Source organism: Perognathus longimembris, chromosome 4, assembly GCF_023159225.1.
Source record: "Perognathus longimembris pacificus isolate PPM17 chromosome 4, ASM2315922v1, whole genome shotgun sequence".
Taxonomy (NCBI): Eukaryota; Metazoa; Chordata; class Mammalia; order Rodentia; family Heteromyidae; genus Perognathus; species Perognathus longimembris.
The window spans coordinates 15,639,174-15,653,909 of record NC_063164.1 but is presented as its reverse complement, the minus strand read 5'-3'; the positions used below and the strand labels follow the sequence as shown (position 1 = coordinate 15,653,909).

Here is a 14,736-nt window from a genome sequence, read left to right as displayed (position 1 = left end):
ATGATCTGATCTAAGGCCTCCTACACAGCTGGGCTGATGAGAGGTCTGTGCCACTGTATCTAGTGTTTTGTTGAAATGGAGGTCTTGGGAACTTGTTGCCTAGGCTGGCCTTGAACCACAATCCTATCTCTCTCCTTTTTAAGTAGCTGGGATTACAGGCCTCACCCACATCAGGGTAGAGATCTCTCTCTTTCTCTCTCTCTCTCTCTCTCTCTCTCTCTGGTTTAGTTGAGGGGCTTGAACTCTGGGTCTGGGCTCTGTCCCTGAGCTCTTCAGCACAAGTCTAGCCCTCTACCGCTTGAGCCATAGCACCACTTCTGATTTTCTGGTGGTTAATTGGAGATGATAATCTCATGGACTTTCCTCCTGCCCAGGCTTGCTTTGAACTGTGATCCTCAGATCTCAGCCTCATCAGTAGCTAGAATTACCGGCATGAGCCACCAGCTCCCAGCTTTTCTCTCTCTCTTTTTGCCAGTCCTGGGGCTTGGATTCTGGGCCTGACACCTGCTAGTTAAGTGCTCTGCCCTTGAGTCAAAACTTCAACCCCTTTTTGCATAGGTTATTTCTGAAGTAGAGTGTTGCTTTATGCCTGGAGAGGTCTGGGCAGGCCTGGGTTTCAATCCTCTTAGTTATGATTCTCTTGTCACTAGAGATGACAGACTGATGGGTCCACAACCCTAGGCCCAGCCACTGTACTTCCCTTTGTAGCTGGGACAACAGGCATGAGCTACCTTGCCCAGCCATTGATTGAGATGGAATCTTGCAAACTTCTCTTTGATTGGGGTGCCCTCAAAGCCTGATCCCCATATCTTTGCCTCCCACACAGCTAGGATTATAGACTTTAAGACTGCCCAGTAAGCTGGGTGCTGGTGGCTCATACCTTTAATCTTAGCTACTGAGGAGGCTGGGATCTGAGGATCGTGGTTGAAAGCCAGCCTGGGCAGGAAACTCCAGGAAGGAGACTCCGTGAGACCCTTATCTCCAACTAACCACCAGAAAACTGGAAGTGGTGCTGTAGCTGAAAGTGGTAGAGGGCTAGACTTGTGCTGAACAGATCAGGGACAGCACCCAGGCCAGGAGTTCAAGCCCCAAGACTGACCAAGAAAAAAATTGCTCAGTAGATTTTTTTTCCTTTTTACAGATGCTTAAATGTATTTACCTTATAGAACTTTTGCAAGTATTTAAAGGAAAATGAATTTAAACACTTACCATATAGTACTTAGTATAAACACTTCAGTAATGCCTTAAATTATTATTGCTACTGTTTACTATCACCTGACTTTTGTGTTACATAAAAACACAATCATAAAGGCAGGGGGGAATACATGAAAAATATGATGAAACTGAGCTCTGGTGGTTCACACCTGTAATCCTATCTACTCACAAGGCTGAGATCTGAAGCAGTTCAAAGCCAGCCTGGGCAGGAAAGTCTGTGAGACTCTTATCTCCAATTAACCACCAAAAAACTGGAAGTGGAGCTATGGTTCAAGTGGTAGAATGATAGCCGTGAGCAAAAAAGCAAAGGGACAGCATTCAGTTCCTGAGTTCAATCCCCAGGACCATCACCAAAAAAAAACCTCAAAGGTTGGAAGTATCCATAGTAGGATTCAGTATATGGGGTTGGAGAATACTTGTTTTTCCCTTAAAATAAACTCCTATATATTTCAAAGTTTAAAAATTGTTTGAAGCTTGATACTATAGACACACTTGTAATACTAAATACAGGCTAGGCTGAGGTTGTTTTTTTTTTCCTTATTGGTCATGGAGCTTGAAGTCTGGGCCTGGGCACTATCCCTGAGCTCTTCAGCTCAAGGCTAGCACTCTACCACTTGAGCCACAGTGCCACTTCTGGTTTTCTGGTGGCTAATTGGAGATAATAGTGCGACTTTCCTGCCTGGGTTGGCTTTGAACTGTGATCCTCAGATCTCAGCCTCCTTAGTAGCTAGGATTACAGGCATCAGCTACCAGCACCTGGCTAGGCTGAGGTTTTTAAATGAAGATCTATGTGGGCTGGGAATATGGCTTAGTGGCAAGAGTGCTTGCCTCAGATACATGAAGCCCTAGGTTCGATTCCCCAGCACCACATATATAGAAAACGGCCAGAAGTGGCGCTGTGCCTCAAGTGGCCAAGTGCTAGCCTTGAGCAAAAAGAAGACAGGGATAGTGCTCAGGCTCTGAGATCAAGACCCAGGACTGGCTAAATAAATAAATAAATAAATAAATAAATAAATAAATAAATGAAGATCTATGCCCACCCTGGGCAGAAAAAAAGAGCTGGACAAGCTGATATGCACCTGTTATCCTAGCTACTGAGAATCCTAACACAGGTGGATTATGTTCAGACACACACCACTATTGGAAGCAAGACTGTTTCAGAGAATCAAGCAAAAATTGAGGCTGGAGGTGTAGTTCATTATAAGAGGGCCTGCTTATTAGCAAGCACGGGGTCCTGAGTTCAATACCTCAGTATCCAAGTTTGACAAGAAATGTACACACTACCTTATGTATGTAACTGTAACCCCTCTGTATATCACCTTAACAATAAAATTAAATAAAAGCAAAACAACAAAAAAACCCTCAGTATCACCAAAAAAAGAAAACAGTTTAGACACTAGATACAGGATTTAACATATAATAGATATGACAAAATTTTAATAAGTAATCTGACCTTTAAATATTTTAGAACTTTAACTGTGATTCTTTCATTATTTTAAGAAGCATAATTCAACTGAATCACATGAAAAAGGAAAAAAAAAACAATTTGCATACCCCTGTAGTTGCTGCTGTTGGTGAGAGGAAAGGGGCACTCTTGGTTTGTTCCAGCCAGTGTAATCCTGGTTATACCTCAGTTTTTTCACAGAAAGAGGAGCTGGCTGAGGAAGAAATCCCAAACTTCTTTTGGCAGTGGGAGTCTGGCTTGAAACATTAATCCTACTTTAAAAAAAGCACAATGAGAAAGAAAAATTAAAATTTGAATACTTTTCTTTCCCCTTGGTAGATTCAAAGAAAACAATGTCTAAAGGGGAAAAAAAAATCTCTTTGGGGGGTACATTTTGGTAATAATGGTCATTTGGGGGAAAAAAACTCATATATGTCAGTACTAACACCAAAATGAACCCTCATAAAAATAAATTAGTAAGTCTATTGATAAAAAGCTAAATTTTGCCTCATCTTACAATCAAAATAATCCAAGTTATCCAGGTGCTGGTGACTCACACTTCTAACTCTGTCTAGGCAGGAGGGTGAGTTCCTGCCCATGCAGGAAAGCCTATGGTACTCATATCACCAACAAGCAGGAAGGGGGGCTGGGAGTATGGCCTAGTGGCAAGAGTGCTTGCCTCGTATACATGAAGCCCTGGGTTTGATTCCTCAGCACCACGTATATAGAAAACGGCCAGAAGGGGCGCTGTGGCTCAAGTGGTAGAGTGCTAGCCTTGAGCAGAAAGAAGTCAGGGACAATGCTCAGGCCTTGCCTGAGTTCAAGCCCCAGGACAGGCAAAAAAAAAAAAAAAAAAAAAAAGAAGCAGAAAGGGAAGCTTATGGTTCAAGAGGTAGAGTGCTGTCTTGAACACAAAAGTTCAGTAGCATAGAAGCTCAGCAATAGCGCCCAGGCCCTGAAGTTTTTTGCTCAAGGCTAGTGTTCTACCACTTGAGCCACAGCTATACTTCCTGCTCTTTGATGGTTAATTGGGGAAAAGAGTTCAAAATCTAAAGTCCAAAACAGTTCTTAATCCCAAGTATTTCAGATAATGATAGCATATTTTCAGAAGCTGGAGTCTGGGTACAATGGGTTGTAAGGCTCAAGGGGTAGAGGTAGCCTACAAGCATGAGACCTTCCTTTTAGCTGGCTAATTTGGAAATGGAATTTAACAAATTTTTCTGTCCAGGCTGGCCTCAAATTATGATCCTCCAGATCTCAGCCTCCTATGTATCAAGGATTATAGGTATGAGCTATTGGTGGTACACAACTTGGGTATTTTTGATGCTATCAAAGCTGTTAGACATATCTAAGTCTTCTACTGTTGCAAATGTTGGTCTGCTCTTTTATTTAGGACTTATTTTCTTTCTGATTAAAATTTTTCTTTTATCACAAGCTACAATGTGGATTTTTTTTATGTTTGGCATTTGTTGAGACTTTGTAATATGAGAACTTTCACCATTTTCATTCATAATTTCTCGACATTTTCCTTAGCATTTTCTTCCAGAATACTATGAAGACACAGAAGGTAGACTGAGAGGCCGAATGTAAGTCTCTTTCTTTGACTTGCAGGCCTTTGATCAGGCCTTCTACCAAGTGCTTAGTGGCTGCCTTCACTTGTCCTGCATAGGACATTATGTTAGGAGTTCCTACTTCTTTTCATTTGTTTTCTTTGTTTTGGTTGAGACAAGGTTTGTCTATGTAACCCAGGCTGCCTTTGAACTTGAGATTCTCCTGCCTCAGCCTGCAAAGTGCTAGGGTTATATATATGCACTACAAAGGTCTTGATCCAATGCAAGGATTATCATGAAAACAGCATATTAATAGTTCCACCTTTAGGAAGTTATACAGGTATTATGTTTTGCCCTTGTTAATTAGCTAAGAAAGGTGATCTAGATACCCAGCTTCTTTTTTTTTTTTAAAGTGGAGATGGGGAATAGGTGTCAGACTTCATTCCCAATCTCATAACCACATGCTGGTTTTGAAAGTCTAGCTTTCAATACCTGACTTTTCTTTTTCTTTCTTGGGGCCTCAACTCAGGGACTGAGCGCTGTCACTAAACTTTTGTGCTCAAGGTTAGCACTCTACCACTTGAGCCACAGTGTCATTTTTGGTAGTCTATTGGAGATAAGAGTCTCATAGACTTCCTGCCCAGGATGAATTTGAATGGAGATCCCCCAAATCTCAGCATCCTGAGTAGCTAGGATAACAGGTTGTGAGCTATCAGTGTCTGGCTCAATACTTCACTCTTTTTGTATCAATCTGGGTATTTTCACGTTATCTTTTTTTTCTTTTTGTCAGTCGTGGGGCTTGAACTCTAGGCCTCGGCACTGTCCTTGAGCTCTACAGCTCAAGACTAGTGTACTCCACCACTTCTGGTTTTCTGGTAGTTAATTGGAGTTAAGAATCTCACGGACGTTCCTGACTGGCTTTGAACCTTGGATTTTCCTGCCTGGCTTTGAACCTTGATCCTCAGATCTCAACCTCCTGAGTAGCTACGATTACAGGCGTGAGCCACCAGCACCTGGCACATTATCTTTAAATGAAGTTTTGTATTATAAGTTTTTTCTCCTCAAACATTTCTTATGGGTGTGGAATGGATCCATTCATTCTATTATTTTAAGAACCAGTATGGTATCTAACAAATCATTTGCAAACTGACTTAATGTTGCTTTTTTCGTTCTTTCTTTTTGGTTAGTCATGGGCTTGAACTCAGGGCCTAAGTGCTATCCCCTGAGCTCTTTTGCTAAGGCAAGCACTCTACTACTTTGAAACACGGCATTATTTCCAGTCTGATGGTTAAATGGAGATAAGAGTGTCATGGACTTTCCTGCTCAGGCTTGTTTGAACCACAATCCTCAGATCTCAGCCTCCTGAGTAGCTAGGATTATAGGCATGAGTCACCAGTGCCTGGCTAAATTATGGTTGTTTTTTTTTTAATTCAGATTTTTAAAAAGTATTCTTCTAATGACCAGAAGAAATACCCAAAGACTCTGAGCTCTTAAATTTAAATAATTTAGTTATCACTACAGTTATAAAGTGCTTGAGAGGCACCACTCAAGGCTGAACACACATCAAATTTACCCTAATAGTTTTACACAGATAATCACATGCTTTAAAAAAAATTTTTTTTATAAAAGCCAAAATGTAACAGGTCAGAGAGAGAGAGAGAGAGGGAGAGAGAGAGAGAGACTGTGTGTGTGTGTGTGTGTGTGTGTGTGTGTTTGTGTTTTACTGAGGCTTAAATTCAGGAGCCTTATGCTTATACATCTGGTGTTCTACAACTTGAGGCACAGCTCTAGCCCTGCTTTTTATTGGTTGTTCTGGAAATGGAATCAGAACTTTTTGGCCTAGTGGCAATGACATGAAGCCCTGGGTTTGATTCCTCAGCACCACATCTATAGAAAACGGCCAGAAGTGGGTGATGTGGCAGAGTGCTAGCCTTGAGCAAAAAGAAGCCAGGGACAGTGCCAGGCCCTGAGTTCAGTGCCCAGGACTGGCAAAAAAAAAGAACTTTTTGGCCTGAGCTGGCCTCAAGCATTGATCCTATAGATCTTAGCTGTCTGAGATTTTAGAATCAGATATGTGCCACTGTTTTTTTATTTTCAAAAACAAAAACAAAACAAAACAAAAACACGGGGACTGGGAATGTGGCTTAGCAGGAGAGTGCTTGCCTAGCATGCATAAAGCCCTGGGTTCCATTCCTCAGCACCACATATATAGAAAAAGCCAGAAGTGGCGCTGTGGTTCAAGAGGTAGAGTGCTAGACTTGAGCAAAAAGAAGCCAGGGACCAAGTCCAAAGCCCCAGGACTGGCAAAACAAACAAACAAAAACACCTTTTAATTGTTGGAAGGTGGCTTAAAAGATAAAAAACAGGGAATGTAAGAATAACTGAGAAAAGAGATCTTAATATGCTTATATATGGAAGGATGGAAAATATCCTGATCTAGGGCTGACAACGTGGCTTAGTGGTAGAGTGCTTGCCTAGCATGCATGAAGCCTGGGCTCGATTCCTCAGTACCACATAAACGGAAAAAGCCAGAAATGGCACTGTGGCTCAAGTGGTAGAACGCGCTAGGCTTGAGCACAGAGAAGCTCAAGGACAGAGCCCAGATCCTGACTTCAAGCCCCAAAACTGCCAAGAGAAAAAAAAAAAGAAAATATCCTGATCTAGAACCTGAAAACACCAATCTAGGCACAACTGATAAGTAGCCTCAAATAAATTATTTCTAGAGAGTACTTTTTTCTTTTTCCTTTTTTTGGTGCCAATACTGAGGCTTAAACTCTGGGCCTCATGCTTCCACTTGGCTTTTTGCTCATGCCTGGTGCTCTACTACTTGAGCCAAACCTCCTCTTCTAGCTTTTTTGCTAGCTAACTGGAGATAAAAGTTTCATGGAGGGGCTGGGGATATGGCCTAGTGGCAAGAATGCCTGCTTCATATACATGAGGCCCTGGGTTCGATTCCCCAGCACCACATATACAGAAAATGGCCAGAAGTGGCGCTGTGGCTCAAGTGGCAGAGTGCTAGCCTTGAGCAAAAAGAAGCCAGGGACAGTGCTCAGGCCCTGAGTACAAGCCCAGAACTGGCCAAAAAAAAAAAAGTTTCATGGATTTATCTGTCTGTGTTGACTTTGAACTTCAATTCTCAGATATCTGGCGCTTAGACTCAGGGCTTGAACACTGTCCCTGGCTTCTTTTTGTGCTCAAGGCTAGCACTCTACCTCTTGAGCCACAGTGCTACTTCTAGCTAAGCCACATTCCCAGCCCCATACAAGCCTTTTGAGTAGGATTACAGGCATAAGCCACCAACATCTAGCCACAGAGTATTTTCTTACTAAATGATATTATTTGTTCCCACAGTACCAGGATTTGAACTCAAGGCCTTGTGCTTATTCAGCTTGTTTGCTGCTACTCTACCACTTGAGCCTCCAGTCCTTGATGATCTTAAATTAGAATATTTATTTAAAGTTAATGCAAGTTTCATCATTTAATATTCCAAAAAGAGAGTGCTTTGAATTTTTCACAAGGAATATAACCAGTGTATACCTATCAAGGTTAGTGCTGCCAGAAGTATAATCCTTGGATCCAGCTCTGCTACCATAAAATGATGATGATTGCAAAGGTAAAAGTCCTATAAAACAAATAAAGCAAATGAATACCTAAATCAATCACTAAAATTCATTTAATAATAAAATTACACATCAGGCCTCTTATATGTAACTAATGCTTTTTTTTTCATCCAAGTAAAACATATGAATGCTAAGAGATCAAGTACTATAGAAAAAATTGCAACAGAAAAGCAATGTTTCCTTGCCCTAATTCTGTAAGTTCAAATTATGGTGTCTAGCGTGTGTGTGTGTGTGTGTGTGTGTGTGTGTGTACACCAGGGTTTGAACTCAGGGTCTTTTGCTCATCTGCTTTGATTGTTTACTTTATCACTTGAGTCACACCTCCAGTCTTGCTTATTATTGCTTGTTATTTTGGAGATTGAGTCTTATGGATTTTTTTTGCCTATGCTGGTTCCATCTTTTATCCTCTGATCTCAGCCTCTTGAGTAGGTAGGATTATAGGTGTGGGATACTGGTGCCTGGTTCTAGCCATTTTATAGTTTTTCTAACTTTCCATAGTGCTAGGTAATATGTTTCCAGTGTTTCTGGATTTACTTATTTTAAACAGTACCAGCTAATTTATTATCACAGGAGAGAGTTAAATATTGGATACACTTCTTTCTGTCGGGGTCAATGTCACAATCTCAAATAACTGAAAAGACCAGTTCTATGGGTCTAATCAAACAAACTCACACTATGAAGATCATGACATATTTTAGCTTTAACTTCAAAGATGACATAATATTGAAATCAATGGTAAATATCTGAGTTAGCTTTAAGGATTCTGGATGATAATACAGACAGGTAAGTGTGAGAAACATTCGATAAAAAATTGAGTCTAAATTCAGGGACAGCCACAATGCCACTTCTGGTTTCTGGTGGTTAATTGGAGATAGGAGTTCTCAGGGATTTTCCTGCCCTGCTGACTTGGAACTGAAATCCTCAGATCTCAGCCTCCTGAGTAGCTAGGATTACAGGTGTGAGCCACCAGTGTCTGGCTAAACAGTACCTACTTATAAATATTAATATGATGACTTTTAATTCCAACCTTTGAATCAGTGTATGGTATCAGTACTGACAATGAAAGAGCCTAATTCTAAAGACTAAGATAGAAAAGAAAAAAAAAAACCCCAAAAAATGTAAAGCTTGGATTCCTTATAAACAGAGTGCAAGTATTTTTATATTTCTATTACTTTAAAATATATTGGTCAATTACTGGGTATAAATTAGTAGTCAAAACTAGTACTAAATTTTGAACTATTCTTGAATAATGTAAACATAAATCCCAGTATAGTTTTTTATTTCTACTTATTACAGTATATAAGTAGAAGATCTTAGATAAAGACCAACACTTACCTGAGGTTCGATTTTCTTCTGACTGTTTCAAGCTCAGCTGCTTTTCTCTACTGCTGATTAAGTATTTTCTTGAGGGATCTGTCATAGCCTTGTTATTCCTGGAGTTGATCATTTTAAATCAATATTAGTACGAATGTGCAAAGATATTGCCCACTGAAAAACTTTATATTTCAATCGCCAAATTCATTGATATGCTTAAAAGTTAGGCAGTAAGGATATTAAATGCTCAAGAAGTTTATTCAGTTAAAATTAAAATTATGAAAATAACTTTCCATTATTAAGAGTCAATGCATCCATTGCTCTAGCAATTAAGTAAAAACAATGGAGCATTTTCCTTTTAGAGACAAAAGTCAAAGCAGTAACAGCCCCAAATAGGGACATGACATGAAATGATTCAGCTACTAAGATTAAAAGAGTCATTAAACTGTTCAGGTTTTTTTTTTTAAATTTTTTTGCCAGTCCTGCGATTTGAACTCAGGGCCTGGGCACTGTCCCTGAGCTTCTTTTACTGAAGGCTAGCACTCTACCACTTGAGCCACAGCACCACTTCCAGGTTTTTTTTTGTTTTTTTTTTTTTTTTTGGCCAGTCCTGGGCCTTGGACTCAGGGCCTGAGCACTGTCCCTGGCTTCTTCCCGCTCAAGGCTAGCACTCTGCCACTTGAGCCACAGCGCCGCTTCTGGCCGTTTTCTGTATATGTGGTGCTGGGGAATCGAACCTAGGGCCTCGGGTATCCGAGGCAGGCACTCTTGCCACTAGGCTATATCCCCAGCCCCCTTATGCCTATCTTTATATTGCCTCAGTCTCGCTGAGTCACTGCTGTATCTTCTCACTCCCTCATCCAAGGACCCTCAATGATTCACTGGTTCTAAGATCAACTCAATATTTTTTAGCAAAGCACGTCACAATGCCAAATCATTTAGATACTACTCAAAAACAAACCAAAAAACAAAAAACTGGAAATGTGCTGTGATTCCAGTGGTAGAGTGCTAGCCTTGAGCACAAATAAGCTCAAAGACAGCACCTAGTCCCTGAATTTAAGTCCCACAATCAACAACAACAACAACAACAACAATAATAATAAAGAACATGACCAAGTGTCATAAATGCTCAAAAGCAACTTACGATGATGAATCATTTTCCTTAGGGTAATCTTCATTCAGCTCTGAGCCAGATGATAGCATTCTTTTTCTCTTTTCAGTGCTATGAAGAACAGAGGGAAAAAAGGGCTATTATTTAAAAGCCGTAATTCATACCATCAAAAATTATAAACCAACATATTCAAGAATAGGAAATATGACTATTGTTATGAAATATTCTATATCACACTTTTAAATTACTGTACTACTTAGGTGTATGCTTAATTCATGTCTCAGACATAAACTACCTAAGATTAATACTTGTAATCCTCTACTAAAAATGTACTCTATATCTTCCCTTTCATTTCAAATTTCTAAAAGGCTCATAAGAGATCTTTTATAAAGTTCACCAGTGCTGGGAATATGGCCTAGTGGCAAGAGTGTTTGCCTTGTATGCATGAAGCCCCGAGTTCGATTCCTCAGCACCACATATATAGAAAATGGCCAGAAGTGGTGCTATGGCTCAAATGGCAGAGTGCTAGCCTTGAGCAAAAAGAAGCCAGGGACAGTGCTCAGGCCCTGAGTTTAAACCCCAGGACTGGCAAAAAACAAAAAACAAAAAACAAGTTCACCAAACAAATCTTTCTTACCGGTTTTCTAACAATCCTGATCTAAGAGGTGTTGATGTGGGTGATAAAGAAGGAATCGCTCGAGGAACAACTATGCCACTTCCTGGTACAGTCTTAATCGATCCTCTACCTGGATGACCAAGAACTTTTCGAAATGGAATATCATCTTTAGTTTCCAAACTTCCTCTTTTTGAAGAGGCCTGTAATAGTAATGATTGAGATATTAAACCTCAAGTTAACAACAAACTTGTAAAAACAATGATTCTCATGTCTGTCCCATCCGTCCATCCATTTGTTTGGCTTTTTTGTAGAACTGGGGATCAAACTTAGAGCTTTATATATGGTAAGTGCTCTTTCACTGAGCTACATCCTCAGCCACTATAACAATATTTTTTAAAGCACTCTAGGGTTTCTAAAGCATAGTCAAAGGAGAGAAATTAAGCTTAACATTTATTTTCCTGCAGTATTGTTAACTTCTTCATTTATTTAAGACAGGGTTTTATTATGTAGTTCAGGTTGGCCTAGAACTTGCCAGGCTCCTGACTCAGTCTTCTGGGTATTAGAACGGTAGTCATGTACCATCACACCCACTCTCTTGTCATAGTCTTCCTAAGCTAAAAGTTCTACAGCATACAGGGGCAGAAGGAAAGAATCCTATTTTTAATTATTTTAAAAATACAAAAAGATACAGATTTAATAATTAGCAAGAGAACTCATTTTTTGAAAAGTAAAATATATATCTTGATTACAAGAAAGAATAAAAAGGGATGGAGGTATCCCTCAGTGGTACAGTATGTTTAGCTTGCAGTATGGCTTGAATTTGATCTCTACTACCAACAAAAACCAAAAAACAGCTAGGTGAGAGTCAGTGGCTTATGCCTATAATCCTCGCTTATTAAGAAGCTGAGATCTGAAGATCAAGGTTCAATGCCAGCATGGGGAGACAAATCCTACAAACTCATCTTCAATTAACCACTAACAAGATGAAAGTGGAGGTGTAATTCAAGTGGTAGAGCACTAGCCTTGAGCAAAAAAGCTAAATGACTGTGCCAAGAAGTTTTAAATTCAAGCCTCGGTACTTGGCACAAATAAAACACAATACAGAAACAACAAGGAATAACAATGACATTATTTACCATAACAAATACCAAATCATGTATACTCAGCAAAACAGCCCTATTATTTTGAGAGACTTCACTTTTGAAGGAATAAAAATGAATATGTATAATGCTGGGCAGAAGAAAGTAAGTCTACTCATGGAAGATAAATCAAAGAATCTACTGTATACACAGCAAGATCATTCAGAGTAGGATGTAAGCATATTAACTGGGAAACTGTTTTAGACACTCTGCCAAGTATGTTTTACATCTCTACATTAAAGACCTATGTGATTTCACAAAGTAAGACAATGCCTAATGATATTAATTTTTATAGAATGACAATCGTAGGACAGGAAATTTAAAAACTTCTAAGGTCACTTGAATGAATAGTTTAAAAAGTTATTTCTACTTAAAATGTATTAATCTCAAAATATGTTCAGTGAAAAAAGCCAGATACGTTCTCTTCCCATCCCTTAAAATACACCTGGATCCTACTTGAAAAAAATTGCAGAGTGTGTATAATCTACAGTAATAGAAACAAATCAGGTGTTGTTTTCAGATAAGGACCAGAGAGAGGAGAAGGAAGATTATAAAAGGGATCAGGAAACTTATGAGGACTATGACTATCTCCAACATGATTATAGTGATGTTTTAAGGATGAACATATGCCAAAATAGATTAACCAGGCCAGTGGCTCACGCCTATAATCCCAGCTACTCAGGAAGCTGAGTTCTGAGAACTGTGGTTTGAAGCCAGCCTGGGCAAAAAAGTCCTCATGAGACTCTTATTGCCAGTTAACCACTCAAAAACAAGAAGTGGTAGAATGCTAGCCTTGAGCACAAAGAGGCTCAAGGACAGTGCTCAGGCCCTGAGTCCAACACCCAGGACAGGCAAAAAAAGGGGAAAAAAAGCAAGGAGATCTCAACAAATCAGTATGGTGTTACACATATAAAGACAAAGTTCACAATACAGAGCAAATATAAAGTAGAAATAAGAATATTAGTAGGGCTGATTGTAGTGACACGGTTTACAGCAAGCTTATCACATTCTTGAGCATTATCTTACAGAACTCTTGAAATGTTATTGCTGCCTCAATTCTATACATAAACATGAAGTCTCAGGATTCTTAAAAAACTTCCCCAGTGACCCTCCATCTATTAAGTAGCAGTACCAAGTCTTAAACTCATATCTAATTCCAAAGCCATTCTTTTAAAAACTATACTGTGGTTTATTCTGATGACCATGAGATATCAAGTGCTGTTCAGTAAAACTGCATGTAAGAAGAGAAGAATGTGATAAATCCTAGAAAGTCTTCCATAAAAAGTTAATGAGGCAGTCAAAATAACAAATGTTATCTATGTGGAAAACACCACTGTGACAATGTCAGAAATATTGGACATTACCATCTAAATTCTATTTCCTGCAACTTATGTAATATGTATATGGACATCATTTTCTTTAAAAAGCTAAAAAAGACTGACTTGAACATACCTGATTGTCTGAATAAGAAAGTTGCCTATTCGTTTCCTTCTGTGATGCTCTGCTGCTCAGAATGGCTCCAAAACTACCAGATCCTGGAGGAGGCTTATTGGCTGGTAATAGGGAAAAAAAATTAAATTCTTTGAAAATCACTTAAAACATTTTTGATGTAACATTGAAGAAATGGAACAACAGGAAAAAGATAAAAACCAAGGGGACTTTCTAATAGGACACACATCTGAGACATACAGTAGCTAAAACTTTATGGTAAGTCCCAAGCAAAATATGCAAATAATACAAATATGTGAGAACACATACTCAGGTGAAATTTACAAGACAAAAAGAAGTACTAGAAATTCTCCAGTATAGTTGGTTACTAATACTATGGAAGAGTTAAATCCTGTATCTAAGGCATGAACAGTCATACTAAATGCAGGAAACAGGTGGGGCTGGGAATGCGGCTTGGTGGTAGAGTGCTTGACTAGCATGAATGAAGCCCTGGGTTCAATTCCTCAGCACCACAAAAACAGAAAAGGACAGAAGTAGTACTGTGGCTCAAGTGGTAGGGTGCTAGCCTTTAGCAAAAAGAAGCCTAGGCCCTGAGTTCAACTAGGACTGAAAAAAAAAAAAGGAATGACAGGTGTTCTTCCAGTAACATAGACACCATAGCATTCTCTACAGGTAACAGTGTATCAATCATAATGTATACATGTATCAAAACATCACATGATACTCCATTAATTTGTAAAATTTTTTATATATTTAAGTATCAGTTTAAAAATTAATTTAAAATTAAAAAAAAGTTTATCAAGCCAAGTGCTGGTAACTCATGCCTATAATCCTAGCTACTCAGGGGGCAGAGATCTAAGGATTGCACTTTGAAGCCAGCCCAAGCTGGAAAGTCTGTGAGACTCTTATTTCCACTAAAATTACCAAGCCCTGGGTTTGATTCCTCAGCACCACATAAACAGAAAAAGCAAGAAGTGGCGCTGTGGCTCAAGAGGTAGAGTGCTAGCCTTGAGCAAAAAGAAGCCCAGGACAGTGCTCAGGCTCTGAGTCCAAAGCCCTAGGACTGGCCAAAAAAAAAAAAAAAAAAAGATACATTTTATACAAGATCACAATTGACATTAAACTACTCTGGGGCTAGAGATGTAGCTCAGTGGTACAGCATTTGCCTAGTGTGCGTGAAGCTCTGGGTTCCACCACAGCACCAAAATAAATAAATAAGTAAATAAATGTATGACATCACTCTATAAATCTATTTTTATAAAATTATCCATCTTTTCT

The 14,736-nt window shown here is 39.3% G+C and overlaps 1 protein-coding gene across 5 annotated transcripts in view; it reads right to left on the bottom strand.

Annotated features, from left to right (window-relative positions):
- Usp37 (ubiquitin specific peptidase 37) overlaps positions 1 to 14,736 on the bottom strand; it is a 76,103-nt gene that overhangs the window by 45,683 nt on the left and 15,684 nt on the right. For all 5 annotated transcript variants that reach the window (XM_048344755.1, XM_048344759.1, XM_048344756.1 and 2 more), the window contains 6 exons: positions 13,462 to 13,562; positions 10,892 to 11,070; positions 10,288 to 10,365; positions 9,165 to 9,262; positions 7,747 to 7,831; positions 2,770 to 2,931 (listed from right to left, as the gene is read on the bottom strand). In XM_048344755.1, the coding sequence (XP_048200712.1) occupies positions 2,770 to 2,931; positions 7,747 to 7,831; positions 9,165 to 9,262; positions 10,288 to 10,365; positions 10,892 to 11,070; positions 13,462 to 13,562 (703 nt within the window). The remainder of the gene's footprint in view (positions 1 to 2,769; positions 2,932 to 7,746; positions 7,832 to 9,164; positions 9,263 to 10,287; positions 10,366 to 10,891; positions 11,071 to 13,461; positions 13,563 to 14,736) is intronic.